This window comes from Saccopteryx bilineata, chromosome 5 (genome assembly GCF_036850765.1).
Source record: "Saccopteryx bilineata isolate mSacBil1 chromosome 5, mSacBil1_pri_phased_curated, whole genome shotgun sequence".
Classification (NCBI taxonomy): Eukaryota; Metazoa; Chordata; class Mammalia; order Chiroptera; family Emballonuridae; genus Saccopteryx; species Saccopteryx bilineata.
In genome coordinates, this window is record NC_089494.1 from 174,276,078 (window position 1) to 174,293,497 (window position 17,420).

Below are 17,420 nucleotides of genomic sequence, written 5' to 3' on the forward strand. Positions count from 1 at the left end.
GAGTCTTAAACATAAAATTGTGTTGTATTTTATCGAAAGCCTTTTCTGCGTCTATTGATAAGATCATGTGGTTTTTGTTCTTTGTTTTGTTGATATGGTGTATTACGTTAACCATTTTACGTATGTTGAACCATCCTTGAGATTCTGGGATGAATCTCACTTGATCATGATGTATTACTTTTTTAATATGTTGTTGTATTCGATTTGCTAGGATTTTGTTTAGTATTTTAGCATCTGTATTCATTAGAGATATTGGTCTGTAGTTTTCTTTTTTTGTGCCATCCTTGCCTGGTTTTGGTATGAGGGTTATGTTGGCCTCATAAAATGTGTTTGGAAGTATTGCTTCTTCAATTTTTTGGAAGATTTTCAGTAGAATAGGAACCAAGTCTTCTTTGAATGTTTGATAAAATTCGCTGGTATAGCCGTCAGGGCCTGGACTTTTATTTTTGAGGAAGTTTTTATTGGTTTTTTCTATTTCATCTCTACTAATAGGTCTGTTTAGGCTTTCTGCTTCTTCTTGACTCAGTCTAGGAAGGTTGTATTGTTCTAGGAATTTATCCATTTCTTCTAGGTTGTTGAATTTAGTGGCATAAAGTTTTTCATAGTATTCTACAATAATTCTTTGTATATCTATGGTGTCCGTGGTGATTTCTCCTCTTTCATTTTGGATTTTGTTTATATGAGTTCTTTCTCTTTTTTCCTTGGTAAGTCTTGCCAAGGGTTTGTCAATTTTGTTGATCTTTTCAAAGAACCAGCTCCTTGTTCTATTAATTTTTTCTATAGTTTTTCTGTTCTCTAATTCATTTATTTCTGCTCTGATTTTTATTATCTCCTTTCTTTGGATGGTTTTGGGTGTCTTTGTTCTTCTTTTTCTAGTTCCTTAAGGTGTGAAGTTAAGTGGTTCACTTGGGCTCTCTCTTGTTTGTTCATATATGCCTGAAGTGATATGAACTTCCCTCTTATCACTGCTTTTGCTGCATCCCATAGATTCTGATATGTCGTATTGTCATTTTCATTAGTCTGTATATATCTATTGATCTCTGCACTTATTTCTTCTTTGACCCACTCATTTTTTAAAAGTATGTTGTTTAGTTTCCACATTTTTGTGGGATTTTTTCCCTCTTTTTTGCAGTTGAATTCTAGTTTCAAGGCTTTATGATCAGAAAATATGCTTGGTACAATTTCGAGTTTTCTGAATTTGCTGATGATGTTTTTGTACCCCAACATATGGTCAATTCTTGAGAATGATCCATGTATACTGGAGAAAAATGTGTACTCAGTCACTTTGAGATGAAATGTCCTGTAGATGTCTATCATATCCAGGTGCTCTAGTGTTTTGTTTAATGCCACTATATGTTTGTTGATTTTCTGTTTGGATGACCGATCTAGAGCCGACAGCGGTATATTGAGGTCTCTACGCATGATTGTATTTTTGTCAGTTTTTGTTTTAAGGTCAATAAGTAGCTGTCTTATATATTTTGGTGCTCCTTGGTTTGGTGCATATATATTAAGAATTGTTATGTCTTCTTGATTCAGTGTCCCCTTACCCATTATGAAATGGCCATTTTTGTCTCTGAGTACTTTTGCTATCTTGTAATCAGCATTATCAGATATGAGTATTGCTATGCCTGCTTTTTTTTGGATGTTATTTGCTTGGAGTATTGTTTTCCAGCCTTTCACTTTGAATTTGTTTTTATCCTTGTTACTTAGATGAGTTTCCTGTAGGCAGCATACAGTTGGATTTTCTCTTTTAATCCATTCTGCTACTCTGTGCCTTTTTATTGGTGAGTTTAATCCGTTTACATTTAGTGTAATTATTGAGACTTGTGAGTTCCCTATTGCCATTTTATAGATTGCTTTCTGTTAGTTTTGTGTCTTGTTTGTTCCTTCTCTTTCATTTTTCTATCTTTTGTTTTTATTTGGTTGTATTCCATACATCTTTCCTCTGTTGCTATTTTTTTTAAATCATGTGCTTCTGTGGTAGGTTTTTCAATGGTGGTTACCTTTAAGTAATGAAAAGGGTTCCTACCCTGTTCATTGTAGTGCACTATTTTGTGAGTACTTTTGCACTCCATTGTCCATTGCTACTGTTAATCTCCATCCTCTCCTTCCCCTTTCTTTTTGTTGTTATCACAGTTTAAATTTGGTTTTATTGTGTTCTTCTTGGAGCTTTTACTTGTGGCTTTGGTTTTTTTTTTTGTTCTTTGTATCTGATTGGAGAACCCCCTTTAGTAATTCCTGGAGTGGGGGTTTTCTGATGATAAATTCCCTCATCTTTTCTGTATCTGTGAATGTTTTTATTTCTCCTTCATATTTGAAGGATAGCTTTGATGGGTATAGTATTCGTGGCTGAAAGTTCCTCTCTTTCAGGACTTTAAATATTGGGGTCCCCTCTCTTCTAGCTTGTAGAGTTTCTGTTGAGAAATCGGTTGATAATCTAATGGGCCTTCCTTTATATGTTGTATTCTTCTTTTTTCTAGCTGCCTTGAGAATTTTTTCTTTGCCGTTGGTTTGTGCCAATTTCATTATGATGTGCCTTGGAGTAGGTTTGTTGGGGTTAAGAAAACTCGGAGTTCTGTTTGCTTCATGAATTTGAGGCTTTAGTTCTTTCCACAGGCTTGGGATGTTCTCATCTATTCTTTGTTTGAGTATGTTCTCCATTCCATTTTCTCTCTCTTCTCCCTCTGATATACCTATTATTCTTATGTTATTCTTTTTGATGGAGTCAGATAATTCCTGTAGGGCTATCTCATTTTTTATTATTTTTGAGTCTCTTTCTTCTTCTCTCTGTTGTGCCTCAAGTTGCTTGTCATCTATTTCACTAATCGTACATTCTATCTGGCCTGTTCTATTAGCTAAGCTTGTTACCTCGTTTTTCAGCTCGTGTATTGAATTTTTCATCTCTGTTTGATTTGTTTTTATAGTTTTAATTTCCTTGGAAATATATTCTTTGTGTTCATTGAGTTGTTTTCTGAGCTCCCTAAATTGCCTTTCTGTGTTTTCTTGTATATCTCTGAGTATTTTTAGGATTTCTATTTTAAATTCTCTGTCGTTTAACTCCGAGGTTTCCAATATATTAAATTTTTTCTCCATAGATTTTTCCTCATCTATGTGTGTTACCTCTCTTTCTTTTGTATCCATGATATTTGATTTTCTCTTTCTTAATGGCATCTGAGGGTGGTTTTGTTGATAGTATTAATGAGATTTAATATGGAATAAAAATTTAAAAAAATAAAAATTAAAAATTAAAGAGTTTTTAAAAAAAATTAAATAAAGAAAAATTAAATTAAATTAAAAATTAAAAAAAAAGGAAATTATTCCCCCCCTCCTTTTTTCCTCTCCTCTCCTCTCCCCTCTTTCTTTAGAAAATATTGTGTTAAACTGTGAGTTATATTGTACTAAATAGAACAAACAATGCCTGGCCTGAATTGGGGAGAAGTAATAAAGAGGCAAAAAAAAAAAACCCAACAATAAAAAAAAAACCAACAGAAAAAAAAGGGGGTATGGACCCACAAAAAGCAAATAAGGAAAAATTTTGGGTCAAGAATAATATGATTTGCTTTTAGTTGTTGGTTGACTAAGAGTTATGATGAGAGGAATAAGAGGGAAACAGGAAAATGGGGGGACAAATTAAAAAATTACTATTTAGTGGAACAAGAAATAGATAAAATGGAGAGCCAGGGATGGGAGCACTGCTAGTGAGTTAAAAAGGTGAAGTAAAAAACCCCTTAAAATCCACAAACATAAGTTTGAGTCCCAGATAAGATAATTTGTTCGTTATTGAGGTTTGAATGAGAGGAGATGTAAAGGAGAAAGGAAGAAACTCATATAGAGGGAGAAAGGAAAGAGAGAGAGAGAGAGAGAGAGAGAAAAAGGGTACCACTAAAAGAAGAAAAAAGAAAAAAGAGGAGAGAGAGAGAGAGAGAGTTAAGGGTTTTGGAGTGCAACCCTCATAGAGAGAAAGGAAGAGGAAAGAAAAGATAATGGGAGATGTAACACTTATGGCTAGTGTAGTTCAAGGAGAGGAGAGAGTAAGACTGGCACAGAGTTCAACGACCAAATTTGAGGACGAAAGAAAGAAAAAAAAATTAAGGATGAAGATAAGAGAAAGAAACGAACAAATATAATAAAATGGGATAGGTTATAAAGTCTGAGGATTATTCTTGGTTTTGAGAGGTTATCTTCTTGCTTTTTCTTTTCTCTCCCTCTTCCTGGTCGGTGACTCTGTACCCTGGGTTCTGCCCCTTTGGCAGGTAGAGGTTTGCAGTTGATAAGTCTCTATGGCGATGTCATGTATTGTGCTTCAGTCTCATTGGCAGTCGAGGCTCATTAGCATTTATAGGCTCTGACAGTGAGAGAGTCCGTGGTCCTGGAGCCTCTCTCCTAGTCTTTCCTTCCTCAATTAGTAGCCTGATAATCCAGCTATGGGGTTGCTGCTGCCTCTGTCTGGATAGTTAGAGGCTCAAAGAGCTGGCCACTTCCCACTCTATTCCCACTCAGCACAGGGCTCTGGGTAAGGCTCAGTCAGTCAGAGCTGCTAGCGTAATCAGGCGGGGCTTCTGCCCACTCAAAGACCTCTGGCTCTGCCACTCTGTCCGGTAACACAGGTGGGCACCCATTCCTGGGGTGCTTGGAGGAAACTCTCGCTCACTATCTGCGCGCGCAGACCAGGATATCAGGCCGGAAGTCTCACCCTCTGAGTCAGGGGTCCCCAAACTTTTTACACAGGGGGCCAGTTCACTGTCTCTCAGACCGTTGGAGGGCCGGACTATAAAAAAATCTGTGAACAAATCCCTATGTACACTGCACATACCTTATTTTAAAGTAAAAAAACAAAATGGGAACAAATACAATATTGAAAATAAAGAATAAGTAAATTTAAATCAACAATCTGACCAGTATTTCAACGGGAACTATGCTCCTCTCACTGACCACCATTGAAAGAGGTGCCTCTTCTGGAAGTGCGGTGGGGGGTGGATAAATGGCCTCAGGGGGCCGCATGTGACCCGTGGGCCGTAGTTTAGGGGACCCCTGCTCTGAGTGAAACCCTCTCCCGCACGAAAAAGTTGCAGCGTTGGAATTGGCTCTCGCTCCCTCCTGGTGCGATGCTCCCTCACGGCGCTGGGGCGGCTTGAGATTCCGCTTTTGGCCCACACAAAGGCCCCTGGCTCTGCCCCTCTGTGGGATAACACGGGCGCACACTGCCGAGGCACTCGGAGGAATCTCTCGCTTACTATCTGTGCGCAGACCAGGATATCAGGCCAGCCGACTCACCCTCTGAGTGAAACCCCTCCCGCACGGAAAAGTTGCAGTGTTGGAATTGGTTCTCACTCCCTCCCCGTGCGCGGCTCCCTCAGGGCACTGGGGCAGCCCTGAGATTCTGCTTTCAGCCCACACAAAGGCCTCTCACTCTGCCTCTCTGTGGGATAACACGAGCACCCACTGCTGAGGCACTCGGAGGAATCTCTCGCCCACTTTCTGCGCGCACCGACCAGGAGATCGGGGAAAATGCCTGCCCCACTTATCTTTCTTTGTCTGGGTTTGGCACGAGTGTTAGCTTGTATTGCCCGGGTTGCCACAGGAACAGTTTTTCCTCGGCTTGGATCTCTGTGCCACAGCCTGGTTCGGCCATTTGTGCCGCGGCCTGGATCTATTCACCCCCTTTGCCCGCCTTAGTTTCTATATTCTCAGTTCCCAGTGAAAGCCGCCCTGTTTAGGTTAGTGAGGAAAGCGGAGCATTTCTTACTCCCTATTTCCTTCAGGGTTTGATTATATATTTAGCCAATTTTTCGCTCGACCATACCTTCAGGTGTATTGCGAAACATCTGGAGGCTCCAAGGATAGGTTTTTCTGTTTCTGGTTGAAGATCTTGTTGAGTTTTGGGGGAGATTTATCGGTATTGCTTCCTATTGCGCCATTACGCTGACATCATCTCCTCTTTCTCCTGTCTTAGAATACTTAAGTTGTTTCCAGCTTTGGGATAATAGAAACAATACCATCCTCATCTTGTATGTATCCCCTTGTGTATGTGCCTCTGAGTTTCTGGAAGAATGGAATAGGAAAACAGTGTCAAACTGTTGTCCATAGGGGTTGTATCATTTTACATTCTGTTTCAACATATCCTCCTAATATTGTGTATTAGCAGATTTAATTATTACTATCTGGCATATAGATTCTCATGTGGTTTTAATGAGCAATTCCTTGAATATTAATGAAGATATTTATTTTCTCATATATATTGGTAATTCCTTTTTACTATTTTATAAAATATGTTTTTCCATGTTTTGTATTATATACTGGAAGTAATATCTTCTCAAATCTTTCTAAATATATTAGAGTTGGCTTTTGGATTTTATTTTTTCATAAGTTATTTTGGTTGCCTCCAGGGCAGATATTTTTGTTTGTTTATTTTATTCTTTGCTTTTTGTGCTACAGTCTTTCCTCAACTATCTGATGTTTCTGGACAGTTCATTATTTCAGAGTTAAGGAAGACTGACTAGGAGCTTTGCCCAAATGGATAGGCTTATTGATTAGCATACTCTGTTTCAGGCTGGCTGAGTAGATAGCAGATCTTAACTGGGGTCCTACAAATTCCAGAACCAAGAGGAGTTTGCTTTTGTCACCAGGGTTCATAGCACCAATTTATTGATTTTTCACACAACTTACCTAATTTCTGTAAGGAAGAACTTTACCATTTTTGCTTGGATGATAAATAACTGCCTACTTGTGGAGTTTTGAAAAAATTGTCTTCTTTTCTTCAGCCCTTCAAATTATTTGTTTCGTTTCAAACTCTCCTCTGTCTGCTATACACTATTGTTTCTGTGTTCTCTGAACCTGAAGCTTCTGAATCTTAAGAGGCCAGGCAAACTTCTTGACTATATTATAGATTGTAACTTCCATCTTTCTGTTTCTTGTGTCAATACTCTTCCGTATGCAAAGTACTTCAGTTTTTTGAAACCTTTCATCAGCTCATGGCCCTTTTCTGTTCTCTTCCTTTTATGAATTTTTACATTTGAAAGCATTTACATTTTTTTGATAAGTTCCTGGGCCAACATGAAAAGTAGTCTATTACCTTAATTTAGAATTCTAGATTTTTATTGTGAAAACTGAGAAGGAAGGATTGTAGTGCTTGACCAATGGAATGTCTTTTTAGTGACATACCTGAGGAGAGGGATTTTTGTTGTTGTTCTGGACCTTTTTTTGTTGCAGTTGCCTTAATCTGAGTCAGATTGATTTTGGAGCAAGTTTCTTAATCTCCTGGCTGCTCTATTAGACAACTCTAGGGCATCATTTGTTTGGAGTCCATGCTAACAAGACCTCTCAGGATCTAAGCATGGAATATCTATCTTTAATCTGGAGGCAATAACATTTGTCAGGTTTCTTGAAGTAATTAAAACAGATTACATGTAAAACAGCTAGTATAAAAACAAAAATTAATTAGTCATCTAAATAACATTATAGTGCCTTCCATTAGCTTGAAAAAAATTTACTATTAAAAGAGCCCCTGATTATTTAAAGTATGTGGTTGGTATCTTTATTTCCTCTTTTTTGAATTCCCTCATCTGTGAAATGGAAAAATTTTTGATAGTCTATGGATTATTCAAGCTTTAGGTAAACAGAAGAGTCTCATTAAAATGAATATGCAATAACGAACTTCCCTAAACTCTTCAAACTATCAAGCATCATTAAAGAGGAAATGTTCTATCCTTTGCTTTTTCTTTATTTGCCTTTAAAAATCTTTGATTTTGATTTAGAGCTGCAATATAAATTTATGATTGGGGAGTTTTTCCTTTTTGATATTATCTTGGGATTTTTAAACTTGATATTTTTTACTTTCAAGTATTAAGATTATTTGGATTATTATTTCCTCCCAAGTTATATATTGGTATTCCTAAGTTATATATTGGCATTTCCTCCAAGTTATATGTTTATTGTTAATCATGTTTAAGGTAAGAACATACTAGCTTACTGTTTGGTTGATCTGCCAAAAAAAAAAAAATTGTCTCCTTTTCCAGATTATCTTGGAAAATCTAGGATTCCAGGATGTTCCCTTTGAAGGATACTGAAATGGGTGCCTTTACATTCTTCGCCTCGGCTCTACCACATGATGTTTGTGGAAGCAATGGGCTTCCTCTCACACCAAATTCCATCAAAATCTTAGGGCGCTTTCAAATCCTTAAGACCATCACCCATCCCAGACTGTGCCAGTATGTGGATATTTCTAGGGGAAAGCATGGTGAGTTGTTACTGTTTTCTGCATTTTGTGTTCTGTATTCTGTTACCTTGGTTAAGTTATAATTATACAGTGACTATGTGAAGAAATCGGCATGTGTGACCGTTCATGCCCCTACTCTTCACTCCAGCCAGAACTCTAGCCATTTGAATTTTCCTGACTACATTTAAAGGATTTATTTTCTCAGATCTGAGAATCAGGATATTTAATGTTCTTTCAGGGCAACCCCTTATCCTTAAGCATATTTCATCACCTCTGTGAAAAGGAAGTAAAAGTTCTAATGTTAAGAACTTTAGAATTGTCTATTGGAATGTACTTTATGATTGAAATATAATTTGGACTACGTCTCTCTGCAAAGGTAGTCATTAACTTTTTTGTTTGTTTTATTGTTTGTTTGTTTGTTTTGGAGCTGCAGTATTTTTGTATATGACTTCATTTAATGAAATAGAAAAGTTCAACCTATTGGGTAAAAAGTCAATGTTTTACGAAGATGTTTATGGCCTTTTTAGTGGTATAATTATGTTCTTCCATATCATTCATGCTACTATAACAAAATACCATAAACTGAGTAGTTTATAAACAACAAACATTTATTTCTCATAGTTCTAGAGGCTGAGAAGTTTGAAATCAGGGCACCAGCAGATCTCATGTCTAGTGAGGCCCACTTTTTCATTGATAGCCATCATCTCACTATAACCTTACACAGAGGAGTGCACTTAGGCCTCTTTTATAAAAGTACTAAACCAATTCATGAAGGCTCTGCACTCATGACATAATAACCTCCCAAAAGCTCCACCCCCAAACAGCATCTATTGGGGATTAAGTGTCAACCTGTGGTTTTGGAGGGGATACAAATGTTCAATCTATAAAACACCTAAAGATGCTTATGGTGGCAGTATTTTAATTGTTTAAAAATTATTTTTGGAAGCTTAATTGAATACTGTGGTTCCATTTTTAGATGTATGTCAGTCAAATGTATTAATTTTTCTAACAAAATAATTTGTAAAAGTTTATCTTACATACTTGCTAATATTGAACTTTTTTCCTATAAAAATGCCATTTTTAGGTGTTTCAATCTAGTATTAAAGGATCTCAAAAATATAAACTACATTTTCTTTATTGTTTTGCTTAAAAATGGATTAAATGAGACTTTCAATAGTTTGGGCTATGTCTTAACAGTATTTGCTCTGAAAAATTTATAGACTGAGTAGAAAATGGTTTCTGTAATAAATATTATTAATGACTAATATTTACGGAGCGCTTATTATGTATTAGGCAGAATTCTAAGTGCTTTAGAAATTTTAATTTAATCCTCATAACATAACCATGAGGTAGGAACTATAATTATTCTCATTTTACAGATTAAAGAATTGAGTCATAGAACAATTAAGTAACTTTTTCAGGAACTTTTGGAAAGTTTGTTGTTGTTTAAAAAAAATGTAACTATATTGCTAGTTATTTTGCTTCCCCCTCAGGCTCTGCTCCTGGATCTCAGGTGCCCTCTCTTCTGGGGTAACATAAGTCATGGATATTTATAAAATTCATGCAGTTTGAGTTTGGTTGCCTGGAATGAAAATATCATTGATTGTCAAAATATCAGGGAATTTGATAACCTTGTTTATATTGGCTGTGCTCATTCTCTTGAGAAGTTGTATGCATAAGGAGTAAATAAGTGAATTAGAATATATGTTTATGTAAGGGTCTGTTTGTTTCAAGGCATCCCAGTCATTTCAGTTACATTTAATTTGAAAAATTTGAAAAGTTTCTACTCGTCTACTTAACAAATACATTTCTCAATGATATAACAATACATAATTTGGGTTTGGACTCCACTTACTGGTCTTCTCAAAGAATTTTGGTTTTGGTTTCTTTTTCCCCTTATCTTGTCATTGTTACTCCCCTGCCCCCCACTTACCCTGTGATGTTTGGAGTTATATGTGGCATATAGAGTAACATTACATTTTCACATGTTGGATTAGCTTAGAAATCAGGCTTTCACTGTTTTCTATCAATCATTCAAAACTGATTCAAGATGATGTTTCTTGCTAACTCGGCCGGATAAAATATTTAATCTAAAGAATAATAGATATTTTATTAGAATTTGAGATCTTGGTTTATAAAAGTAAAGTTGAAGGAAATATCTTTTACAAAGACAAATATAGCATGAAAATACTTAACAAATTTTAATCATTTTCTTCTGAAATTGAAATAAGCAGTGTTTAGAAGCAGAGTGAAAGTTTTAAATTGTAATTCATTCCATTTTATTTGATATTCGTTACCCAGAAATCTCTTGGTTATTGCTAGTGAAATCAAGAACAAACATTTTAACTAATAGATTTGAAATTTAGGTAAAGAATAAGAATTGTCAGGGACCTATAAGATAATTTATTCTGTATCTCGAATTGCATGTAATTTTAACATAAGTGTCTATATCCATTCAGAGTTCCTTCAGAGAAACAGAACCAGGAGGATACATATGAACATATTAGTGGTTAAGAATTGGCTTATATGATTGTAGAGGCCAGGTAGGCAAGTCTGAAATCCATAGGCCTGGCATGCAAGAGGACACTGAACAATGGGCAAGAGCTGAGCCACAGTCCACGGCTGAAATTTCTTCTTCAGAGAAATTTCTCTTCTGCTCTGAATAAGATTACCCTGATTATCTCAGAGAATCTTCCTTACTTAAAATAAACTTATTATAGATTTTAATCTCTTCTAACATACCTTTACAGTAACACCTAAATTTGAATAATTGAAGGCTATAGCTTAGCCATCCTAACTCATAAACTGATCATCACAGTAACCTAGTAACTGTACTGTTTCTTAAGTACAGAATTTTTTATCAGTTTTACTGTGTAAGTATTTATTTAAATGTTATGTTAAAAGGTGATGAGCTAGTCTTTTCATGTGAATAACAAAAGAATGATGCAGTAACTATTCTAATAATTTTTCAATCTACCTTAACATATTCACAAATTATCTTTTCATTAAAAAAATTACTTAATCTTTTTTTTCTGTGCTCTCTTTATTCAACTTCTTTGTTACCGTTCTTGCTTAATATTGTACTCTCTTAAATTTCTTATCATTGATTTCAAACAAAATTCTGACTATATGTACAATAGTTGGCATTTATCAGATATTTGTTAGAAGACAGATTATTTCACAGTACTTATATGTTCTACTCTTTAGAGTTCATGTTTGTGTCACATTTATTTCTTTATAACTGATGCCACTACATTGCTGGCTTATATTTGGCACACTGTATTTCCTAAACATTTTTGTCATATTTTATTCTGTGAAGCTATATTATTTTTATAACAAACAGAAGTTATTTTAAAACAGTGATCCAGAGTTTCAGGATGAAAATGCTCTACAGATTTATTGAAAAAGCTGGTTTGTATTGGAAACATTGTTTTGGTATACACTTCATTTCCTCTGGGAGAAACTTTGATATTCTACCAAGGATTGTGGCTCTACTACATTAAGATAATGCTTCAAAATTCCATAGGATCATCAAGCTAGCAAACTCTGGGTTATGATATTTTGAAAGTGTTTCCAGAAGAAGCCTGACAGACTTTTATTCTCAAGTATTGTAAGCCTGACAAATTTTAGGCTAATACCAAACACTTTGGAATCTCTCATAGATATGAAGAATATCCAAATTAAAATTATTGAGTGTGTACATTTTAATGAATTTTGATATTTTATATTAAAATTAATGCTATTGAGGTATTATACCTAGTTTATAACATAAGCATATACTTTTCTACACAGTTGTATTCCTATATAGATAATGATTGTCTTCATATGAGACTCTTAATCATTTCTAATGGTCACATGATGTCTTGGCTCAAGTAAACTTATTTAGCAAATATTTATATATTAGGTGTTTATATTTTTGAGGCACTATTCTAGACACTGGTGATGCATTTTGGAAAAGATCAACATTGTTCCTGCCATCACTATATAATGGAGAACAAAACATTAAATAAAAATAAACACAAATCTTTAGAGTTGAAATGAGTCCTGCAAAACAAAAGCACAGTATATAATACATATTATAAGAGGAGCAAAGTAATTTAGGGACCAGAAAAATATTCCTTGAGAAAGTCACATTTAACTGATGAATAAATAATAATAATAGCTAACACTTAGTGATGGCTATGTGCCAGATGCTGTTCTAGGATCTTATTATATATTATTTTAGCTTCACAGAAACTTTGTGAGGTTGGTGCTATTGTTTTTCTCGTTTACAGAGGAGGAAACTGTGGCATAGAGAGATTAGCAAACTTCCCCAATGTAATAGAATAAATGAGTATTAAACCAATATTTGAACCCAGACAGAATAGCCTGTGCTCTTAACCACTATGTTTCATAATAGGAATTTATTGGGAGAAGGAAATAGGGAAGATCATTTTAAGCAATGGGAATCCCATATGCTAGTAGCTTAAGGCTGGAAGGGGAGATGAAGGCCAGTGTTTATAAAAGTTGGTGAGCAAGAGATAAAATAACAAAAAATAGAGAGGAAGTTACATATTCAGATTTATAAATTATATTATCACTTGGACATTAATATGAAAATATATTGGGAGGAAATAAAAATTAATGTGAGAAGATCTGCTAAGAGATTTGTAGTACTCTAATAAGAGATGATACTGGTGGCCCTGGCTGGGTAGTTCAGTGGGTAGAGCACCATCCCCTAGCATTAAGGTTGTGGATTGGATCCTACGAGAAGCAATCAATGAGTATAAAATTAAATGGAACAAGTAAGTGGAACAATAAGTTGATGCTTCTCTCTCTCCTTCCTTTTTCTTTCTTTCTCCTTCTCCCTCTCTCCCTTCTCTTCCTCCCTCCCTTCCTCTCTCTCTCTCTCTCTCTCTCTCTCTTTCTTTCTTCCCCTCCCCTCTTCTCTCCTCTCTACCCTCTGTCTCAAATCAATGGAAGAAATGGGGATGATGCTGGCTTGGACCAAAACTGTAGCAGATGGAGCAAATTGTACAGATTCTGAAAACATTTGGGAGATAGAAATACCAGAACATTTTGTTTGAAGTTGAGAAAGGGAGGTTGCTACTAAGTCTCTAGCTGGAACAAGTACCAGAGTGGTGGTACCATTTACTGAAATAGACTAAAGGAAACAAACTTAAGGAGCCAACTGTATGTTCAGTTAGGGTTCTATAGAGGTGATTTTTATATTAAAGTGAGAAATTTTCCATACAGACCTGGAGTTCAGAAGAGAGTTCTGAGCTTAAGATAAAATTTGAGAGTTGGTTAGCCTTGATAATAAAAAACATAATATAACATGTATAAGTGAAATACTACTATTCAGCACAAAAATGATGATCTATTGCCATTTACAACAACATGGACAGACCTTGAGAACATTATACTGAGTGAAATAAATCAGAAAAAGCTAAGAACAGTATGATTTCACACATAGGTGGGATATAAAACTGAGTCTAAAGGACCTAGATAAAAGTGAAATGGTTAACTGGGGGAGAGGGTAGTATGGAGGGGAATAAAGAGGGACAAATATACGGTGACAGAAAATAATTTGACTTTGTGTGATGGGCATGCAATGCAATGAACAGTTCAAATGCTCTAGAGATGTTCACTTGACACCTATGTACTCTTGTTGATCAGTCACACCATTAAATTTAATTTCAAAATAAAAAAACAAATGATACGGAGACCCAGAATCAAAGGTAGAGAAAGTGGGAACATTTAAATTTGGGTAGAAGATATCCCAGTCTACAAAGTAGAATGAGGAAAGATAGCCAGATGGCTTATAAGGCAAAATGTTAGATACAAGCTTACAAAATGTTACAAAATGTTAGATGCAAGCTTCCCACATTGCTCTTCTGATAGTATTACCTACTACATTTTTCCTTCTAGAATTTCATAGCTTTACTAAATTGCTGGGAATTCAACTTTATATGCTCTTTTCTTTATTGAAGAACTAAGCCTTTTATTTCATTATTTTCTTTCCTTTTCTCTTTTTCTCATTTAGTGTTCTTTCAAATTTAATTCTCTTTAAGTTATTCCTATTTAAATCACTTGGAGTCTTTCATCTGAAAGTAGTAGCTTTTGGTTAGAGCATTGTTAATTTTAGTGTTTCAGATCATTCTGTATAATGCCAGCACCTCTGACAGTTTCAGCTTCCGAGATGTGACCCACACACTGCCCTGCCCTCACACTTGACATGATTCCTGCATGTATACTGTTGTCCCTCATATCTACTCACCCATGTAAGACCATACCTTGAACTAGTTGTTACTGAGTTACTCCTTTCACTGGATCTCCTACTCTGAAATTCTTTTTCATCTTCTGCAATCTCATTTTTCTACCATTGCTAGTTTTTATTTTCATTATTCCCATTCTCATTGCACTTCTTTATCTTGTCTGCCATCTTTATTTTGTGTTAACCTTTCTCTTATCTAATCTAGAACCCACTTTGCATGGATAGTCACAGAATCCCAATTTCTTTTCAACCTTTGATCTCTTCTGAAATAATCTTATTAAATCCGCACCCACTTGTAATCTCAGTTTATTTTTTTCTTGCTCTTCTACCACACACACACACACACACACACACACACACACACACACACACTGTGTCAGACAATGTATTAGTCACTGGGGTTACTGATGAGGGAAATAAGGTATACACCAGTGGTAGTCAACCTGGTCCCTACTGCCCACTACTGGGCATTCCAGCTTTCATGGTGGGCGGTAGTGGAGCAACCAAAGTATAAATAAAAAGATAGATTTAACTATAGTAAGTTGTTTTATAAAGATTTATTCTGCCAAACTTAGCGAAAATCCGACATAAAGTACTTGGTAAGTAATTATTCTTATATGCTTTAACTTGCTGTAACTGTGCTTTATAAATTTTATAAAGTAAAGTTACTTCCCTACTTTATAAATCACCATTATTGTGGAACTGGTGGGCAATTAGAAAATTTTACTAGTAACAGAGATAAAAGTGGGTGGTAGGTATAAAAAGGTTGACTACCCCTGGTATACACTGACCCTCCGAATTTTGCTATCTTATTCATAAATCTGTTGGAAAATGAAAATTACTTTATAGAATTGATTGTGCCCACCAAATTTTTTGTTATAATTTAATCTTAGCCCCAGGATGTTGCAGACAACCCCAGTCAATTTTCTGTTCTTTCTCCATAATCATGGTTCAGAACATTTCTATTTTTCTTTAATTTCTAAACTTAATTTTACAGACCCTGTGATGGACCCAGGCTATAATAATATGATGTCCTTAGCTTCCAATTTCTCTTTCCCTTCAGAAAGTTGTTTTATACCTTTGTCCAAGCTTTTCCCTCCCATACCCTGTGTCAGAAGAAGGATCCCTTTTTTTCCCAAAGATGAGCCTTTCTAAACTTCCTGATGTATATGGGAGAAACTCTGGAGAAAAACACAAGATGAAGAGAAATTGTTATTTGATGTATTGTTTTATTATCTATCAATTCTGTTATTCTATACATTTAGTAATTATGTTAATAGAGAGTTTGAAAAACTTTTAAAATACTACTTGTACTTTATGTTAATTTCTGTAGTGGGGTATATTATTTTTTCATTAAAACATTGTATCATATTAATATAAAGTGGATTTGTTTTGTTTTATTCAGAGAGACTGGTGGTCGTGGCTGAACACTGTGAGCGGAGTCTAGAAGACTTACTCCGAGAAAGGACACCTGTGAGGTACTGTGTAATATCAGGAAAATTAAATGCAAAGCAAAAGTTGTCAAACTAAAAGGCATTTTAACTAAAAATTGCATAGTTTTAATTTCTTCTGTTATTTGTTTAATAATAAAATCCAGGTGCAAATTTTCATCTTGGGAAATTTGATTCACAGACCTCATATAAATTTATTGTTTACATTATCCAATGTTCAGCTTTTGTGAAGTAGGCATTCTCTAAAGTACTTGACAAAAAAATTCCTATGAAGCATATATATGACAATTTGAAAATTTTTTAGTACTAAGCAGTTCTCTAGCTGAGATCAAGAGTATTTTCCTGAAAGGGGTACTTGGTAACTTATACAGAATACTGGTTCAGGGGGTCCTTGGGTTATGACAGTCTCAACATATGACATTTCGAATTTACAGCGCTCACTCCCATAAAAACTTTAGAAAATTGAGTTGTGAGTGCTCTGGCTTATGCCTTTAGCATCATTATTACAGACTACGTGGGTAAACTAGTTTGGTGCATGGCAGAAGAATATACAGTAATGCGGCATATGAGTAAGGGAGTTGGCATCCCTCACTACGCTTACCTACACCATTTTGGACTGTTAAAAGTGCACGTATTCCATTTGTGTTAGGCTAGGGTGTGTTTCGATTTGGGTTACATCATCTGTAGGAATGCAATTATGTCATAACCTGAGGACCCCCTGTATTCCTAGGGACATAATGAACTGTGTAAAGGCCCTGTTGGAAAGTATAGAAAAATAATATCATGGATTAGGTGAATCTAATGATACAGATTAAATTCAGTTATTTCAATGACTCAGTAAATTTACTTTTAGGAAGTCTTGGCAAGAAGAACATGTGGTCTAAATTTTTTGATAAATATTCTATTAAATGAACTTTTTCAAAGATTTTCTGAAAATATGTTAAAATTGTCAAAACTATTTTTTTAATGAATAAGTAAAGTAGTACCAAACTCATGAAAAGTGCTGTTCAGGAACTTTTACAGAATTATAAATGCCTATTCTAATTTAAAGAAATATTCTTGTTGGTTAATACATTTTAATTACTGCTGTATTCTAGATAAAAATAAATCTTTTTAAAGGGAGAAACTGTGTATTTTACTAAATGGTAGTAATTTAATAGAAGCAAAGCAAATAAATTACTACTTTAAATAATTTGATTTTAAGCAGTCTCTGGAATGAAAGATGCGGATATCAAGTGTATCATTGCCTTACTTGCTTATTTAGAAAAGTCTAGTCTGACTATAGCTATTAAAAGCGACTTTTCTTTATATTTAGAAACAGTTTAAGCTTACTTAATAAATATGTTTTTATAATTCTAATTTTTGCATATCACAGATTTTTTATTTTATATTATTATTATTATTATTATTATTATTATTATTTTAGTGAGAGAGAAAGAAACAGACAGAAAGGGAGAGAGATGAGAAGCATCAACTTGTATTTGTGGAACTTAAGTTG

At 35.0% G+C, this 17,420-nt stretch overlaps 1 protein-coding gene across 2 annotated transcripts in view; it reads left to right on the forward strand.

Moving 5' to 3' along the window:
• TBCK (TBC1 domain containing kinase) overlaps positions 1 to 17,420 on the forward strand; it is a 263,198-nt gene that overhangs the window by 8,246 nt on the left and 237,532 nt on the right. For both annotated transcript variants that reach the window (XM_066278774.1, XM_066278773.1), the window contains exons 2-3: positions 8,016 to 8,236; positions 15,877 to 15,949. In XM_066278774.1, coding sequence (XP_066134871.1) covers positions 8,044 to 8,236; positions 15,877 to 15,949 — 266 coding nt within the window. In that variant the 5' untranslated portion in view covers positions 8,016 to 8,043. The remainder of the gene's footprint in view (positions 1 to 8,015; positions 8,237 to 15,876; positions 15,950 to 17,420) is intronic.